Below are 17,128 nucleotides of genomic sequence, written 5' to 3' on the forward strand. Positions count from 1 at the left end.
CTGACTGTTTTAATTTATGCCTGGGCTTTAAATCGCTATTGAACATTACGGAGGCCAAGTGGTGCAAGCAATAACATGAATAATCCATTGGCAGTTCCTGTCAGACCGAAAGAGAATGAGACCTCAATCACCATTATACTCGGGGGGGAGTGAAACCAGGCAGCAGCATTAGCCTTTCCCCCTAAAAACTGAATATCCTTTGCTTATTGAAGTTGTAAACATCCATCTTACTAAGGCTTGTACTTGAAGGTATTCAATAATATCATCGAGCACTTCTATACTGCAAATGTATAATTACTTCATTGGAGAAATAAATTGACCTCTAGTGTTTTTAGTGTTTGGCTTTTTGTATCCAGACAGCAGAACAACATATGCATATTATTCTCTATTAAAAATATGAACCAGTGCCAATTCACAAGCCTTTCCTTAAAGCCCTATAAGCATGTTATTGTTCATTAGCTTACAATGCAGTACAACCATTCATTGCCAAAATGCTTCTTTTTTTTATTAGAAATACTGCTGGGTTTCTACTGGCTTCACATCTAAATTGAGCTTCAGCTCTAATTAAGCTTTAGATGTAACTTGTAAAACTTGTGAAGTGGTAATTCTTACTGCACACTTTGTAATTTCGCAGGAAGAAAGATGGATGTATCAAACAGCTTCTTAGAATAGAGACCATTTTAAATTCATCATGCAGATCTATTGCTTATTCCAGGCACGTCTGTCAATCTGCCTGTGAAATGAAGAGCCAGAGGCTACTGACCCAGACACATCAGCTCCTTTTCAGTCATCTAACAACACTTTCTGAAGTCTTCGCACTTCACATTAATTTCTTATTTTTAGCTTGCTGCTGTGGCTCATGCTCGGTCTTTGTGTAGAGTGAGTGGGCAACAAGTATAGTTTATGCAAAGTGGTTATGACGGCTGGTACAAAAAGGCTTTATAAGACTACAAACTTCCAAAACTCCATACTGAATCACAGACACCATTGGAAATGCTTTTTAATAAAATATTTATTTCCCATTCATTTCATATACACTTGAATGTCTATGCTGGCTTTTCAGTAAAACTTTAAAATCTCAGATATGATTTTTTGTGTTGTTACAATACTCAATTTCTCAAATCAATAGTGCAAATTTTTTGCTAAACCTGTCTGGAGGCAGATTTCATGATGCTAGCTGACTTGATTGAAAACAAATCGCTTTGCTTCTGCTGGTTAAACGGCGCATAATCTTGACGCAAAGTACATTTTGAATTTTGGACTTTACAACGCTTTGGAGTTATTGGAAATGTTTAGATCCATCAGTTGGAAACAATCCAACGCAGCCACCACTGGAATCTAATTCAACAAATAGTATAATACTAATAATGTTAATGTTAACGCCTCAAGATAGCAATTCGCAAACAATGCTCCTGGCCACACCTCATTTTAAGACTTACGCACCCATTTTAAGGGTGCGTTTGTGGATGCGTGTACATGTTTGCGTGCTCGACTGTCTGGATATTGTAATAGCTAAAGAGTTCAAAAACATTGGCACTATTGCATTACGTCTCTTAAGTTGTGTTTTTTTTTTTTTTTAGCAGCATTTTGTTCCCGTTTTTTTTCTGCCAAATGCAATAAGAGAATATTTAGTTTTTAAGACGAAGCAACCAAATGAAGGCATTTTCTATTAAGATGCCAAAATCCTACCATACCAAGCTGAGCGGGAACAGTGTTTTACAGACACGTTAAAGACATTACCTGTTATGTTTTACTGTTTGTTTTGTTTTTGTTATTATGTATCAATTTAAATTAAATTTGCCCATGGGTGCACAGATGAAAATGGCGTGAAAATGACAACTGCGTCGGTCTGAAAATAGCAATGAGAGTTGTCCTGCATTCTGCGCCGGGTTTAAGATAGGGTCCATCGTTTATAGTTATAGGAAAACATGTTCATATTGGTAAAGTTACTGAAATTACTTAAAGAATAATACAATATACATTAAACAATTCTTTGACAAACTCCCATACCAGAGTATATGAAAAGATAGCTTCATGGTTACGTTTTAAGGTAGACATCAAAAGTGCTTCCTGTCACAGATGTCCAATAATAATAAATACTGATGATATTCTATTAATGATGATGATGATATTCTTTAAAGTTTTCTTTAAAGCATTTGTTTTGTTCAATGAAAAAAGGAAGACAATTGCGAAACTATAACAAGTACCTGAAAATGACGCCAACCATTTTCCACGATATACTGCAGTACCAAAAACACAAGTACAAAACCTGTATGCAAAATTATATTAAAACAACTCTGATAAAATACTCTTCATAAGCGTACTTATTTAAGTACCCTGCTGTTTCTTTTTTTTCCCCCAAAGACAATGGTACAAAGTGATTGTAGGTTCTTTCTCAAAAGTGTCAGTGCATTTTCCACCATGGTGAGAAAGCATTTGTGACCTGATTGTGCGTTCATTGGACAGATACAGCATGTACCAACATTGACTTCACTTGAGAATAAAAAATATATAACCTGTTCCACAGATTACCTTTCTTCATGTCCAGTCTTGATATGCAATTCATAAACGAATGTTCAGTGTTGACCTGAGTCTGTTTGTCATCCAGCTCATTGTCTCCACAGGAGTGCTGTACCATCCAAGTCTCTACTTCCAGAGAGAAATCATCTTCTCTGTGTGACATCTTGTTGAACAGACATGATGCTCTGTTTTAACTTCTTCGTAAACAGGTGACTGGCTCTTCCACAGTAGGTATTTGTGGTGGTCTGTAGCGACGCTTCCAACGGCTGAAGCAGTGAGGTCTCCATGTTCTCACCAAATGGATACTGCGATGATGAGAAAAGAGAGCGGGTATTAATATTTTGATTTCAAATTAAAGATCTGATTTTATTGCAGCTTTGTACATCCACGGTTATGTGTCTTTAATTTTAACTCTTTTCCTACACCTCATATTACTCAAGAAAGACTCAAAACATGCTTTTTTAAATTTTTTTAAATCAAGCAGACGTGTGTGTATTTACTAGGGCTGTCAAGTGATTACATTTTTTTTATCTTGATTAGTTGCATGATTTTCCATAATGAATCATGATGAACACAAAACAATGACACATATCGTCCAGAAACCCTCACAGGTACTGCATTTAGCATAAAAAATATGCTCAAATCATAACATGGCAAACTCAAGCCCAACAGGCAACAACAGCTGTCAGTGTGCTGACTTGACTATGATTTTCCCAAAACTGCATGTCATATCTTGAGGTCAGAGGTCAAGGGAAACAATTGAAAATGGCCATGCCAGTTTTTCCTCACAAAAATGTTGCCAATGTTTGGAGCATTATTTAACCTCCTTCGCTACAAGCTAGTATGACATGGTTGGTACCAATGGATTCCTTAGGTTTTATAGTTTCATATGATGCCAGAATCGTCACTCTAGCTTTAAAACTGAGCCTGCTACAACCTAAAATTCGCAAATTGCGTTAATGCGCTTTTGTTTTGCATTAAAACAAACTTTGACAGCCCTAGTTTTTACACTTGTTGCCTGCTGTGACAACCATGATGGGACAATAAGAACTGCTTTCAAATCACAAGAATTAAAGTGCCACATTTATCACTGTCACTTCAAGACAATAACATTCTGCATTTGATTCATAACTGTCAATTCAGAGTTGTGTTTGGATGATGAATATCTGTTACCACAACTATACAAGAATGGGCTCAGTAAGGCGTAACAGCATTGGGGAGAGCTACAGCTGCAGCATTCCAGATATGCTTCATTATTGAATGCTTTTGTGTCACCAAGTGAACAGCAAAGATAAAACTTCCAGCCCTTCAGCCAGTTAATATAAGCAGCTCAGGCTTTTGTCACGTACAGTATGTAAATAAGGATGCAGCCTTTTGTTTTTGGATTGAGGTATCCCATTCTTTTACTGCTCTAGTAAATAAGAGGAAATCACTATTTTACAGCATCTCATTTGACTCCAGTTTGGCCAAGCATTAGGTAACTCAAAGCACACTTGCTTTATTATCTTTCATATACTGCAGCAGGCAATAAAGCACCATCAACAGCCTCCTATCGATTTTTATGTGGATGCTGGCTGATGCGTTGTCCACACAGCCATCATGGATGTCTCAAACTAGCATCAGCACTAAAAATTTTACAACTCTTCTGTGGGCTTGGCTGCGTAATGGTAGTGCCCTTTATTGCGAGCTCCTCCGCTGGCTGGGAGAGCCGGGGCTGACTAAGGAGCTCTTGGTGGGATGGAAATGAGAGTTTCCTCCAGAATTGCCTGCTCCAGGCTTTAGGATGCTGTCCTCAAAGGACTGTGTGGGAACAAAGTGGGAGGGGGCCTGAGGAGCTGGAGCAACAGGAAGCACTGATAAAAGCTTCAACAAAATATAGACTATAACAACAAAAGGATGAAATGCTCTTAAGTTAGACCAGGCTCTTTTCTAATAGGCTAATTGTACTACAAAGCCCCGTATCTTACATTTATTTATTTAATACAGGACAGGTATTATGATTACTAATGACAAACCACAGCACTCCTCCGCCTCCTAAAATCTGGTATGTGCTGTCTTGGATGCTGCATGCGTGTTTGTGCTGTCGGAGAGACTGATGGAGGCACGAGGGCCGAGTGCCCCATAATGAAGCCCGCTCGTTTACTTAATGGCTGAGAACATTGCCCGCAGTGATAGTGGCCAGGCTGGACCCTGTGGCGGTAATGGATGGAGACCAGCTAATGAGGCTTCCCTTACTCCCGCGATTGCTGCCTGCATGTTGACCGGTGTGCTGAAATCAACAAGAGCAGATCGAAAGGCGAGCCGCCAGCGCAGCAGAGAGCTCTCCGGCTGACTTGCTCGCTCACCGATGATGGATTTTGTAGTGGACTTTTTTTAAGCCACGAAAGCTGAAACGCATAAATAACGCAGAGTCAATTTTGACAGATGTCGTACTTTTTTAATCCAAATTCTGTCTTCATTTTGAAGCAGCAATGCACTGGCAGTGTGCTCAGTAGGGCGTCATACCAACTTAAGGAGGCTAAAAATTCTGAAAATATTTAGAGTTTACAGAAGGCGTAAAGAGGCAGCCAGACCTCATCAGCTGTTCCAAGTGAAATCAGGCCTATGCACAAACCCAAGAGGAGGATATTAAAGGATGACAGTGGTGATTATTGTCAACAAATCCAATGAAGAAAACAACAATAAATTGCTCCTACTAACAAGTATTGTGTGTGTGTGTCTCAATTCTGGTATTGCTTATCTCTCTGTGCCATAGACCTCCATTGTCCATTGCTAACACATTTCTTTACTTCATGAATTTTAGCCTTCTAGTTGAAAACATCTAACCATTCCAGTGGTCAAAGCAGGGTGGGGCTGATTTGTCTGGTTTGGAGAGCTAAGGCAGGATGACGGAAATGTTTAACAGGCTATTGATTAAGCACTGGTGGACGGAAGCATCTATGAGAGAAAAGCAACGACCCGGAGTGCCTATTGATAATTTAATGACAAGAAAATGGCTCTCCAAACAGTCTGGACTACCTACACAACAGCCCTCTAAAGAAACAGAGGCACCAAAGAGAAAGTCTATAAAAATGACTGCTCCTCAGTAGAATAAACAAACTTCCCCTTACATTAAGTTATCCAGTTAGCCGTGTCTGGAATGCTCTTAACAAAAACTTGTGAAGAATAAATATACTCAATTCAATTCAAGATCTTTTTGTAAGACGTGGTGATTGCTAACAACCCTTACTGTAGGGGCTCAGAGAAACCACAGATTTCTACTTAGAGAGGCTGTCTCTACCTTTTGGATGGCCTCGTAGACGGCTCGAAATGCAGGCTGCTTGTCATCATGGTAAACTCCCCTGTTACCATGGAGAATGAAGACACCTTCTTGGTCAGCCTGTTGACAGTTGCTGCCGTAGATACAGTGGTCTGGACGGTAGTTCCACTGGCAGGGGAACACATACAGGCTTTCTGTAACACAGCAAGAGACATGATTGGGTGGATACGGATTGTAAATAACAAGGTTAATTCAATAAGAACCTGCTAAAACCCCACAAATATAAGTTTATTTGATGGTAAATATCCAAGAAAACAAACATCTTTAGTCAGGGTTTCAACAAGTTAAATTTAAGACTTTTAAGACTTTTTTAAGGCCACATAGAATGAAATTTAATAATACCCATTTGTATATGCGGTCATACTGGCACAACTATGAAGGAGAATTAGTATAAATGAAAATAAGTCCTAGAATTACTTTAAGTATATTAATTTATAGTGATATATTTGACCGAAACGCTGTCCGGAAGTTGCTCGGAGTTCCAGTTAATGCGCTTGCTGAACTGGTGGCTGTCTGCTGTGGTACCTTAGCGTGGACCGCCGCCGAACAATATTGAGAGATGGCCAGCATCTGTTGCCGACTTTTTATCGCGGCTTGATGGTTTTCACATTTTAAGTGCGATTCTAACGCTTTGATTCATACAAAGGTAGCATCATTGTATTCTCCATCCAGGTCTGGTTGAATTTGCACTTCCCCATCGCAGCAAAGTGAAACAGAATAGAATCGAAGTCTAAATCTAAAATCTAAATTTTAAGAAGCTGTTAGGATAGCATGATAATCTCCATGGAGACAGTGGCACGCTTCATGGATGTGCGTGAGTAAATTCTGACCAGGGTGGAAAACCTTTATTTCGACTGTGGTTCCGTTCTCCCGCCAAGCAAAAAAATTCATTTGAAAACCCTCTTGATTATTTGCAGTTAACACAACAGTAGAGCATTAATTTTAAGACCTATAAAATACATTTTAGGCCTGAATTTAATTGAATTTAAGACTTTTTAACCTGCAGAAACCCTGTTAGTGAAGTCTTGTTTGTGTCCTGAACTAACGTAACATTTATGAGTAAAAAAAATGCTGTATATGTGACTGCACAAACCTGGGTTATGGTGAAATATGATATTAAGAAGGTCCTGGTCACCCCAGGTGATATTGAGTTTATACTTCTGGAGAAGTGGCATAAGGATTTCCTCCCACTTCAGTGCAACTGTTGTCATGTCATTCTAGAGGGAAAAATACAGCAATCAGAGAGCATTCATATCAGTTTGCATCAGGAAATCACAAACCTGCAATTCTGGAAGATGCATCCCTTTGTCAACACTTCACATCGACCCAAAGAAAATGTTTTGTCTTTCAATGGAATATTTCAGTGTGGCGGTTTAGAAAAGTATTACAAGAGTGACCTCAGCTGGTCAATCTTGGTAGTACAGCTACTCCTGAAGCCTCCTTCAGTATTCTCAAATATTTTGTCAATGTCTAAATTTCACACATCCCTACTGTAGATGTTTCAATGATTAACTGAATGTAAAGATGTTGTTTAATATAACATCATATCACTCCATACATGAGAATACAAATATCCGCCTGTAATTTATCGATACAATGTTCACATCCTTTTTGTAAAATAATTAGTGAACTGTTCATCATAACTTTTTTTGTGAATAAATATAATTAATTAAACATTTTTAAATGTTTTCTGAATCTGTTCTTTAGATTTACAGAATATTATTTTACACATTATTACATGTGTATATATATATACATTTTACATATTATTTAGCATTTCCAGAAGAATTAAATGTTCAGGTTCAAGTTTTCTCTTTAAGCTTTTTGGGCATTATCTATAGTAATAATTATGGTCCAAAATAATGTGAAACTGCAGTCAAACACCTTCAAATTTTCTTGGAGGAGGACCCCCAAAACACAATTTCTCCTAGTATAATTTATTCACTGTAGATATTCAGAATGTAACAATGATTGCTGATATCAACCAATACACATGGCAAAATGTGAATAAGGGGATTACTGGTATATTAAATTGGAAAAAGCACATAGCAACAGCTGACAGTAGTTAACATGCTGCAAAAAACTACACAAGAAAAAAAATAATAATAATCTTACCTTAAAAGATTTCTCCCTGAGGCGCGTCATGTTCATGAGCATGACCCCTGAGTTGATGCCCGTCTTGCCATAGTAAGGGTGGCGGGCAAAACGGTTGTACCAGCCGATGCGCGGCTCCTCATGCTCCGGAGCCATGGCAGCTAAGTGGCTCGAATTGAACTGAGAAAGAAGGGCCCAGATGTCCTCTACTGGCTGCAGAAAAATGATATCTGTGTCCACATAGAGCAAAGAATCCACCTCCTTCAGAATCAGCTGGAAAACAGAGCACAAAAAAACTCATGAGTACATTTTGCAAATGTGTAATTGTTACAAGTTATATGCATGGAGGATGACTCTGGACCTACTGGCAGGAAGAGCCTCTGAGAGGCACAAGGTTTGAAGAGCTTCTTCCACTCATTCGCATTCTCCTTGGGAAACGTGATGGAGTAGATGGTGAAGTTAAACTTGGTCTGAACTGTTCTGGGCCAGGAGTCCAGCTTTAAGAAAAGATAGCACAAAGAAAAATTGTACCTCAACAATATCCACATGTAAGATTTTATCTTAAGTTGTTTTTTTAAAAAAATGATGCATCTCAGCCTTTAGGCCAGAAAATGACAACAACTGTGTAAAAAGAAGTCTTTACTGTAAAAAATATTCATGCATGCACAATGGCAGACTGTTTCACAAACATGCTTTGAGTTTGCTTGCACAGTTTGTGTGCAAGAAACTATGTACAACCAGAAAATGAATGCACAAGTACATGAACGTTTCTGGTGTTGTAGAGGAAGACACTTACAGCAATTCTGAAGCGGTTGTGTAGATCATCTTCAGCAAAGATGTAGAAGTGCAGAGGCTTTTTGCTGAGGAGAACAGCAGACTTCAACATGACAAGAGTCTCCTCTAGCCTGGAGCCACAGGCCACCACAGCCAGATGACTTCTCTCATTGCTATGTTGCTTGACTGCAGAGCCTGACCTCTCTCTAAGAGATGAGACAAAGTCAAATGAATCAGTAATCAACTTCAGTTTGTATTCGTATAACAGCATGGATACACTGACAACTGCAGGAGAGAACTAAGTAATGAAGATATCAGCAGGCTCAGATGAATTGTGCTCAGCCCTGTAGCGTCGGAACTGTCATTAGGTTTAATGAAATGTAGATCGGGACTATCATTCATGCTCTGTGCTGCCACCAAGCGCTCCTATAACTTTCAAGTTTAGAACTCTTGAATTATTGCCAAATTTCAATCATACCTCTGTGTACACGTGATGGTATGGCAGGCCTACATACATACACAATTAGAATTGACAAAATGATGTTAATTTTGTACAAGGCTCTAGTTATCCTCCAGATTTGCATCGGATGATGCAAGCAAAGATTAAACAGTAGCAAGACAGAAGTCTGTTGATAAGATACTGGCATGTTTAATGTTTTTTTATGTGAATGTCAATCTATGATAAGTAAAGATTTCAGGTTGAAATGTAATGTAGAATAAAGTATTTTTTTCACCAAATTAGAACAGCTTTTAGGTACTAATGATTATGAGATGGCTTTACACTGACAACTCAAAGTGTCGTTATTATCTTTGATTTCTGATAACTGCTTGTACTTATGACTTCTAGCTTAAAGGTAGTTTCAAGGTACCCTGCGAGTGCAGCAATACACCAAGTATTTACTCTGAACTGTGGACTAGTGATGTGTCGGTCGCGAACGAGCCGGTTCAAAGAGCCGGCTCTTTTAAGTGAACGATAAGAGCCGGCTCCCGTCCGAGAGCCATTTTTTTCTTTACTTAATTCAAGGCAGAATGATAGCACGATCTTCTCCGCGCCACGGGCACTCCATGCACTGACTGTGACTGAATGTTGTGTTAATGACGTCCGTCCGATCATTCAGGTGATGACAGACAAGGATCATACCATCAAGCAGGGAGGGGCGGGGGTGCGCGGCACGCTGACGGTCTACAGGTACAGAGCAGGAGGGAGAGAAAGAGAGAGGAGTGCGGTGCGTCGTGTTGCGGTGCGGTGCTTTGCAGTGCGGTGTGGTACGGTGCGATGCAGTGCAGTGCAGTGCGTTGCGTTGCGTTGCGTTGCGTTGCACGAATAGCAGACAAGATGAGTGACAGTCGGAAACGAAGCAGCATGTAAAATTATGGTATTCTGGAAATTATAAGGTTTAGTATAATTATATTGAATAATTTAAGTTATATATGTGCACAATTACTAATCAAAGGTCAAAACAGCGCTAAATTTGGCTGACTTATAAAAGGCAGAAGTGGTAAAACAAAGAGCTGTTTGGGAGCCGAAAGAGCCGGCTCTTCTTGGTGAGCTGAGCCAAATGATCTGGCTCACTAAAAAGAGCCTGAATTCCCATTACTAGTATTTACTCTTAACTGTGGAGGAAGGAGGTGAAAGTTGTAAATTGAAGCCTTCTGATATAAAGAACATTGGTATGAGTTTATAGAGATGCACAAAATCAGTCATACCTAAGAGATGATTCCAACAAGCAGTTCACTCCACAAACATCAGCAGGCAGTCTCCAATATGCTGACAGTGACTTACACCTGACAGAATGAAAACATGATCTTTTGGATCCTCAAAGTTAAATTATAATCTCTTGGACATCAGACATGTGTTGGGATTAGATTAGATCTGCCTCCCACAGTTACAGGTGTTCATCCTTTAAATCCAGCTAGCTTAGCTATCAGGTGATAGCTTTTAGATTTAAACAAAATAGCAATTTCTAACACATTTAAGTTATAGACAGTGGGTGTAAAGTAAAAACAGCACAATTAATACACTTTAGACTAACGTTATATTCTCAGTTTATCCATTTTATGTTACATTACTATCAGCCCTGTAGCTAAGCTACCTGTCAAGGCCTTCTTCGCCTGCCGATCCTGGGCTTTTCCTGAAAAGCTGCCCGGAGTCATGACCGCGCCTGTCGGGTATTATCCCCTGCTCTTTCCGGTCCCAGTCGTCTCTGTCCTCCAAGCTGGAGGCTAGTTGATTGAACACATACAGCAGTGAGAAGAAGGTGAAGACCATGCACAGGAGAAATGCTTGAAGGTAGCATCGCATTTTGAGTATTTATGCGCTAAAGGAACATGTTTGTTGATCTTTTATCTACCAGCTGAGCTGATCTACCTCATAACATCAAGTCAGAAGCTAAAACCAAAGAGCACAGTTGGTGTTTACAGTTTCCAGCCCCACCCACAGCTGTTACACACGTGTGTTTGGTTTGATCAACCATCTGTCAGTAACAGTAACAGTTACAGTGTGTGTGTGACAGCCAGGTAGCTGAAGTGTAGAAGAGCCATTCATAATTATAATGTATCACACAGGATGGGAACAGCAACACTGGGGTATAATAACACTGAAGTGTAAAAACAGCAGTCTAATGTTGGATTGTTTCATCTGTAACAATGCATGTTTTATAAGTGATTTTGTATTTTGTTTGCAAATTCTTAATATGCAAGGTAATTGGGAAACAAATACCCCACACCTCACCTCACCTCCATACCATTATTGACACACAGTACACCTGAACTGAATGGACTGTAATGCTGTGCAACATGCTGCCTTCCACTGTGTAATTGTCTGAAATATATTAATTATTTCTTTTTTTTAAATATTTTTATGAGAGCTACAAGTTCTTTTAACATGGTCATGGAGCATATATAATATATACTGTATATTTGTATTCTGGGGGTATCGTTCCTATGCAGAGGGTAGTTTAGTTTATTTATTGACTACACTGAGGGCGCTTTATATTTTAATAATTTATTTATTTATTGTGTTGAGTTGAATGTGATACTTATTTTGTACTGTAATTACCTTGTGCCTTTTCTACCTTTCTTTCCTTTCTTAAATTTGACTCGGTGTAAACTGCTCAGAATTCCAATGTACTTAGGTGCAAATGGCAAATAAAACTCTTGAATCTTGAATCTTGAATTGGCTGTTAAATAAATGTAGTGGAGTAAAAGTACAAAAATTCATTTTTTATCTTTGTGTTTAACTCTTCGGCTTAATTCCTGTGCTTGTTTTATGCATGTCAGTGCCCTAGATGATAGGGTGTACTGTCCTAAACCTCTAACAATTTATCATTATTTATGTTTATTTCTTTTTCTTTTCTTTTATTTATTTATCTATTTATTTATATTTATTTTTGTACTTTTTTTTGAGTGCCCTCGGGGTATTGTCATGGGTTGGGGTGGGTGGGATATCTATCAGTCCAAACATGTTTGTGCAATGCATTATCAGAGTTGTATTAACAAAATTCTGAAATAAACTGTTTAAAAAAAAAAAAGTAAAAAAATTCCCTCTAAAGTGCTGTGAGGTAGAAGTATAAAGTAGCAGGTGGAAATACTCAAGTATGTCAAGGTTGTACTTATGTACAGTATGTGAGTAAATGTATGTAAATTAGTTACTTTCCATTATTGCTTTAAGGGGTCTCCTTTCAAGACACAACTACACAAGCGTAAGGAACATGGTTGAAGGGTAATAATAATGCACACATACCGTGAAATGTGTACAACTTATTGATTTACTTTAACTGGCTATCAAGTCTTTTGCCTTTTCATGTCTTGTCTTTATGCAACATATCGGTCATGATGTGAAAAAAGTAGGGCTGTCAATCGATTAAAATATTTAATCACAATTAATTGCATGATTGTCCACGATTAGTCGTGATTAATCGCATATTTTTTTTATCTGTTCAAATGTACCTTGAAGGGAGATTTGTCAAGAATGTAATACGCTTATCAACATGGCAGTGGGCAAATATGCTGCTTTATGCAAATGTATGTGTATATTTATTACTGGAAATCTATTAACACGAAACAATGACAAATATTGTCCAGAAACCCTCACAGGTACTGCATTTAGCATAGAAAATATGCTTGAATCATAACATGGCAAACTGTAGCCCGACAGGCAACAACAGCTGTCAGTGTGTCAGTGTGTTGACTTGACTATGACTCGCCCCAAAACTGCATGTGATTATCATAAAGTGGGCATGTCTGTAAAGGGGAGACTCGTGGGTACCCATAGAACCCATTTTCATTCACATATCTTGAGGTCAGCAGTCAATGGACCCCTTTGAAAAAGGCCATGCAAGTTTTTCCTCACTCTAGCTCTAAAACTGAGCCCGCTACAACCTAAAAATTGCAAGTTGAGTTATGCATTAAAGAAATGAGTGGCGTTAAAACGAACTTTTGACAGCCCTAGAAAAAAGGTTAACAAATTTAAAAAATCAATCTATTAACTGTGGAGATGCTGTAGCAAATCATTGAGGAGAGTTTTCTTACAATAAAGCAACTTTAAAGAAATCCATGTGTTTTACAAACTGTTCTTGTTCATAATGAAACATTTAAAATAAAAACATATCCGAGTATCTACAACTTATTTTATTTAACAATATTTTACAATATAAACCATTCTATAGATTAAATCATGCTTAACTCTACCAAGTGAATGAGAACCATACTTGGAATAATTATTCAATATTTTTACTCAAATGTTAAACAGTAAAAAAAAAAAAAAAAAAAAAAAAGATTGCATCCAATGACATAAAATGAGAGCTGGAATAGGCCAGTAACCAACAGTGTTATGATTTACTGATAATGGCAAAGTGGAAATAATGCTAAAAAATGTTATCATGAACATAGGATGCCATTAAGTGCAAATAACGATAACAAAATTCAAGGATAAACTACAATTCTGAGATGACTTCTTCATTTTCTTTCATAAATCCATTTATTCTGTGCATTAACGGCCAACTCAGTGTGATGCTGATGTAACACTGAGGTGTTAAGACAGAAGTAACCACAACACGTGGCACAGTTCAACTGACATCCAGGATTTAATGCTACTGTTCCTTTTTTTCAGTTCATCAAGATAGGTCTCGCTGCAACAGTTCTTTGAGTTGAGCGTACAGCACACGTCCTGAGTCCTGAATTCTTTATCGTCATGGGAAGGCAGTGAACAATACAGCCCCAACGGAAGTGAATGCTATCATATTGGCTTTTATAGTATTATTAATGTTGAAGTTTAATCTCTGGTTGAGGCTGTTGAGAGTGCAGAAGAATGGGTTGTGCTGACTGGGAGTGTGAAGGTTAGTGAGTCTCTCCATTGACCGGCGAGCCTTCCAGGCGGGGCGTAGAGCATCTGGAGACCCCTCGTTCAGTGTTATCAGAGCTGGAGCCACTTTGACTGTGTTGGTCTGCTGAAGCAGCACTTGTTGAGGTTGACGTGGGTTTGGCTTTCTCCTTAAAGTCTGTGATTATTACAGTCAAGTCTCCAACTGTGACCTCTAGATGCTGGGCGCTGCTCCTGTCTATGTTTTTTAACCTCGGCCTGGTGAAACAAACAGAAACAAACAAGATTTGAAAACGGCTTGGAGGATCACAGACCGCTGAATACGATGAGCTATTCTAACATTTCCTTTGTAAATATGAATTCCTTACCTCATCTTTTTATGGTTTTTCTTTTTCAGTGTTGGTTCTTTATCACTCTTGTCTTTTTCAGATTTTTCTTTCTTCTCCTTTTTGGGGAGTGTGGGTGGTGCAAACTGCTGATTTGCTTGCTGTGCAACCAGCTGAGAAACAGGCCGTGGTTTTCTGAAAGAGACAAAAAACAGTTACTGGCATCCAAGATACATTTATATCACTGAACCTGTAGGTAGGGTGAGTGTGGTTTGCACTGCTGAAGTGTGTAACTACTCAATATGACCAGGAGGAGCAAGGAGCTTACAATAATTATTACCTCTGCCAAGGCCAAAGGCCTTCGGACAAGGAGGTTATGTTTTCACCGGCGTTGGTTTGTTTGTTTGTTTGTCTGTCTTTTTTCATTACGCTACCTGGTATGATGTATAGTATGACTCTTCAGTAAATATGTAGAGGGGTTACTCTCAGTTACATCTTTGATTTAAGTACCCAAACTTACACTCAGTTGCCGGTTCATTAGATCGACCTAGCTAAATCTAATTTAGTCTAATAAAACAGCCCTGCAATAGACTCTACCTTTATGGATGTTCTCATGTTAAGTTTTGTTTTTTAGAGAGGTGTTTTGGTCATTTTGGAGGATGTGGATTGTGATGCTGTTGATTGTATTGTGTTATACTGAGGGTGTTTCTAATATGTAGCCAACCCGCAATGATATAAGTGGGGTGGAAAAGCTATTAAAAACACCTCAATATAATTAAACAATAAACAGGATGAAATACTGAGGTCATAAAGTCCCCGCAACAACCGTGAAGTCTGACAAGACACCCAAAATAAGAATAGGAATAAGAGTTTAAAGAGTTTTTTCCAGATTTGATCTAGTCAGTCAAGTGTTGAGCTGTATTTTCCCCGACACTACCAGGAATAAAACTCTAGAGGGAAAAATCCTTTATTTATTCTCTATTCCCTTAAAAGTGGTAAAATTGGCTAAACTCCCAGAAAAAAATACTAAGGACATGACCTCAGTGGTACTGTAGATATGTCCCTGACCACATACTGCACTCTCAAAATTGTCCATGAAGTTCAATCAACAACTATCTAATACCTTTTCAACAAAAATGTAACATTGTAAGAGGAAGGTGTACACACGTAGACGTGGGGAAGTAAATGTACTCTGATACTTTTTATAAATATGAACTGCGATGAATATTAAGAAGGCTGTTATTTCTGTTTGAAGAGATAAATTTATATGTTTTTGCTCAGGTACTACAATTTTGAGGTGGTAGGTGTACTTTACCTGCGTCTTTTCATGTTACAAGATAAAGTTAACCTCATTGATTTCATACAGGAAAACTAAACTGTCACTGCAACAAAAAGGAAGTACAATAACAGATCCAGATGTGACCTTAAAAATTAGAATAGTATCTAAACTATGAGCATCTACAATTTTTTTTCAAGATTGAATCTATTCAGTCAAGTGTTGAGCTGTATATTCTGCATTTCCCCCACACTATTAGGAATAACTCTAGAGGGGGAAATGCTAAATCCTATAGCTAGCTCTACTACCAATTTTAAATCTCTTTTAAAAACCCATTTTTATAAAAAGGCTTTTTTTAACTCCGTAAGGCAACAGCTTGGTGCACCTTTTCCCACACATTACATTGTCCTCTTTTGGCTTATGTGTAGTAACTTATTGTTTTAATACCACTGGTTACGGGTTTTAGTTTTCTCATTATGTTTTGTTCTTTTATTGTTGTTTTTATATTGTCTGTATTTTACTGTGTCTGTGCAAGCACTTTGAAACTATGTTTAGAAAGGTGCTATACAAATAAAGATTATTATTATTTATTTATATTCTATTCCCTTAAAAGTGGTAAAATTGGCAAAACTCCCAGAAAAAAAAAATACTAAGGACATGACCACAGTGGTATTGTATAAATCCCCCTAGCTGAACACAAACTGCACTCTCAAAAATGTCCATAAAGTTCAACAAGAGCTTTCATGAAGATAAGATGTATTTGCATAACTGCTGTAATAGATAGCTGTAACCTAACAGATCTGCAACTATAGCATGCTGTATTACATAATGCATGCAATTAAAAATAGTTCAGCAGTTACACATATTAACACAGCTCCTCTTACCTTGTTGAGGTCCCCTTCCTGACATCACACATCATGCACTTGAACGCCTCAGCAGTGTTCTTGAAGGTGCACACGCTGCAGTCCCAGAACCCATCGTCAGCGGACGGCTTCGACTGCCGCTTCGGCCTTCACACAACAACAAAACAAAACAAAAACACTGTGATAACGCCGCATTCAACGAGCCGTGGTGCTTTTCAAAAGAGGGACCCCGTTATGTTAAGATTACCGGAACCGGAAAGACTGTAAAGTTGTGCTCAGAAGTGAAGTCATTGAAGGAAAAAGGGAGCTTTCATTTTGCCCTCATATTTAACCAGCCGCCATGAACACACTTGTAAAACACAGCTCCATCCATTGACCGAGCTCTCTGCTCTCAAACAGCCCCGTAAAGTCTTCACTCAAAGGTCCTAGCGACGGGTTTTACCTTGTGGGGCTCTTCTTGTCTCCCATTTGTACGAAACTTGGCCTCAGAGGAGTTAAAACGTGTCTATGTTACAGGTGAAACGCATTTAGCTGCTACTCAGCTGTCGTGGAAACTCCTGTCGAAGGACGGTCACGTGACGCGGGTTCATCCAATCACCTTTGATGTGTGATCACAACACAGAGAGAGGACAGAGA

The 17,128-nt window shown here is 38.6% G+C and overlaps 2 protein-coding genes across 4 annotated transcripts; both read right to left on the reverse strand.

The window, feature by feature from the left end:
- Positions 1 to 987: 987 nt before the first annotated feature.
- Positions 988 to 11,139, reverse strand: LOC119487487 (glucoside xylosyltransferase 1-like). 2 transcript variants are annotated; one of them, XM_037768421.1, is made up of 8 exons: positions 10,801 to 11,139; positions 10,415 to 10,492; positions 8,730 to 8,913; positions 8,299 to 8,430; positions 7,955 to 8,206; positions 6,933 to 7,056; positions 5,801 to 5,973; positions 988 to 2,825 (listed from the first exon to the last, which is right to left on the reverse strand). In XM_037768421.1, exons 1-8 carry the CDS (start codon positions 11,007 to 11,009, stop codon positions 2,664 to 2,666), a joined length of 1,314 nt encoding a protein of 437 aa, XP_037624349.1. In that variant the 5' UTR covers positions 11,010 to 11,139; the 3' UTR covers positions 988 to 2,663. The 2 variants fall into 2 exon arrangements, with proteins under 2 accessions (XP_037624349.1, XP_037624350.1); XM_037768422.1 differs by lacking the exon at positions 10,415 to 10,492 and having other exon boundaries at positions 10,801 to 11,137.
- Positions 11,140 to 13,321: 2,182 nt separating this feature from the next.
- On the reverse strand, positions 13,322 to 17,098 carry LOC119487499 (YY1-associated factor 2-like). Of its 2 annotated transcripts, none has more exons than XM_037768440.1 (4): positions 16,935 to 17,098; positions 16,514 to 16,639; positions 14,396 to 14,548; positions 13,322 to 14,285 (listed from the first exon to the last, which is right to left on the reverse strand). In XM_037768440.1, exons 1-4 carry the CDS (start codon positions 16,958 to 16,960, stop codon positions 14,045 to 14,047), a joined length of 546 nt encoding a protein of 181 aa, XP_037624368.1. In that variant the 5' UTR covers positions 16,961 to 17,098; the 3' UTR covers positions 13,322 to 14,044. The 2 variants fall into 2 exon arrangements, with proteins under 2 accessions (XP_037624368.1, XP_037624367.1); XM_037768439.1 differs by lacking the exon at positions 16,935 to 17,098 and adding an exon at positions 16,740 to 16,926.
- Positions 17,099 to 17,128: the final 30 nt, after the last annotated feature.

The sequence above is a fragment of the Sebastes umbrosus genome, chromosome 4, assembly GCF_015220745.1.
Source record: "Sebastes umbrosus isolate fSebUmb1 chromosome 4, fSebUmb1.pri, whole genome shotgun sequence".
NCBI classification, from domain to species: Eukaryota; Metazoa; Chordata; class Actinopteri; order Perciformes; family Sebastidae; genus Sebastes; species Sebastes umbrosus.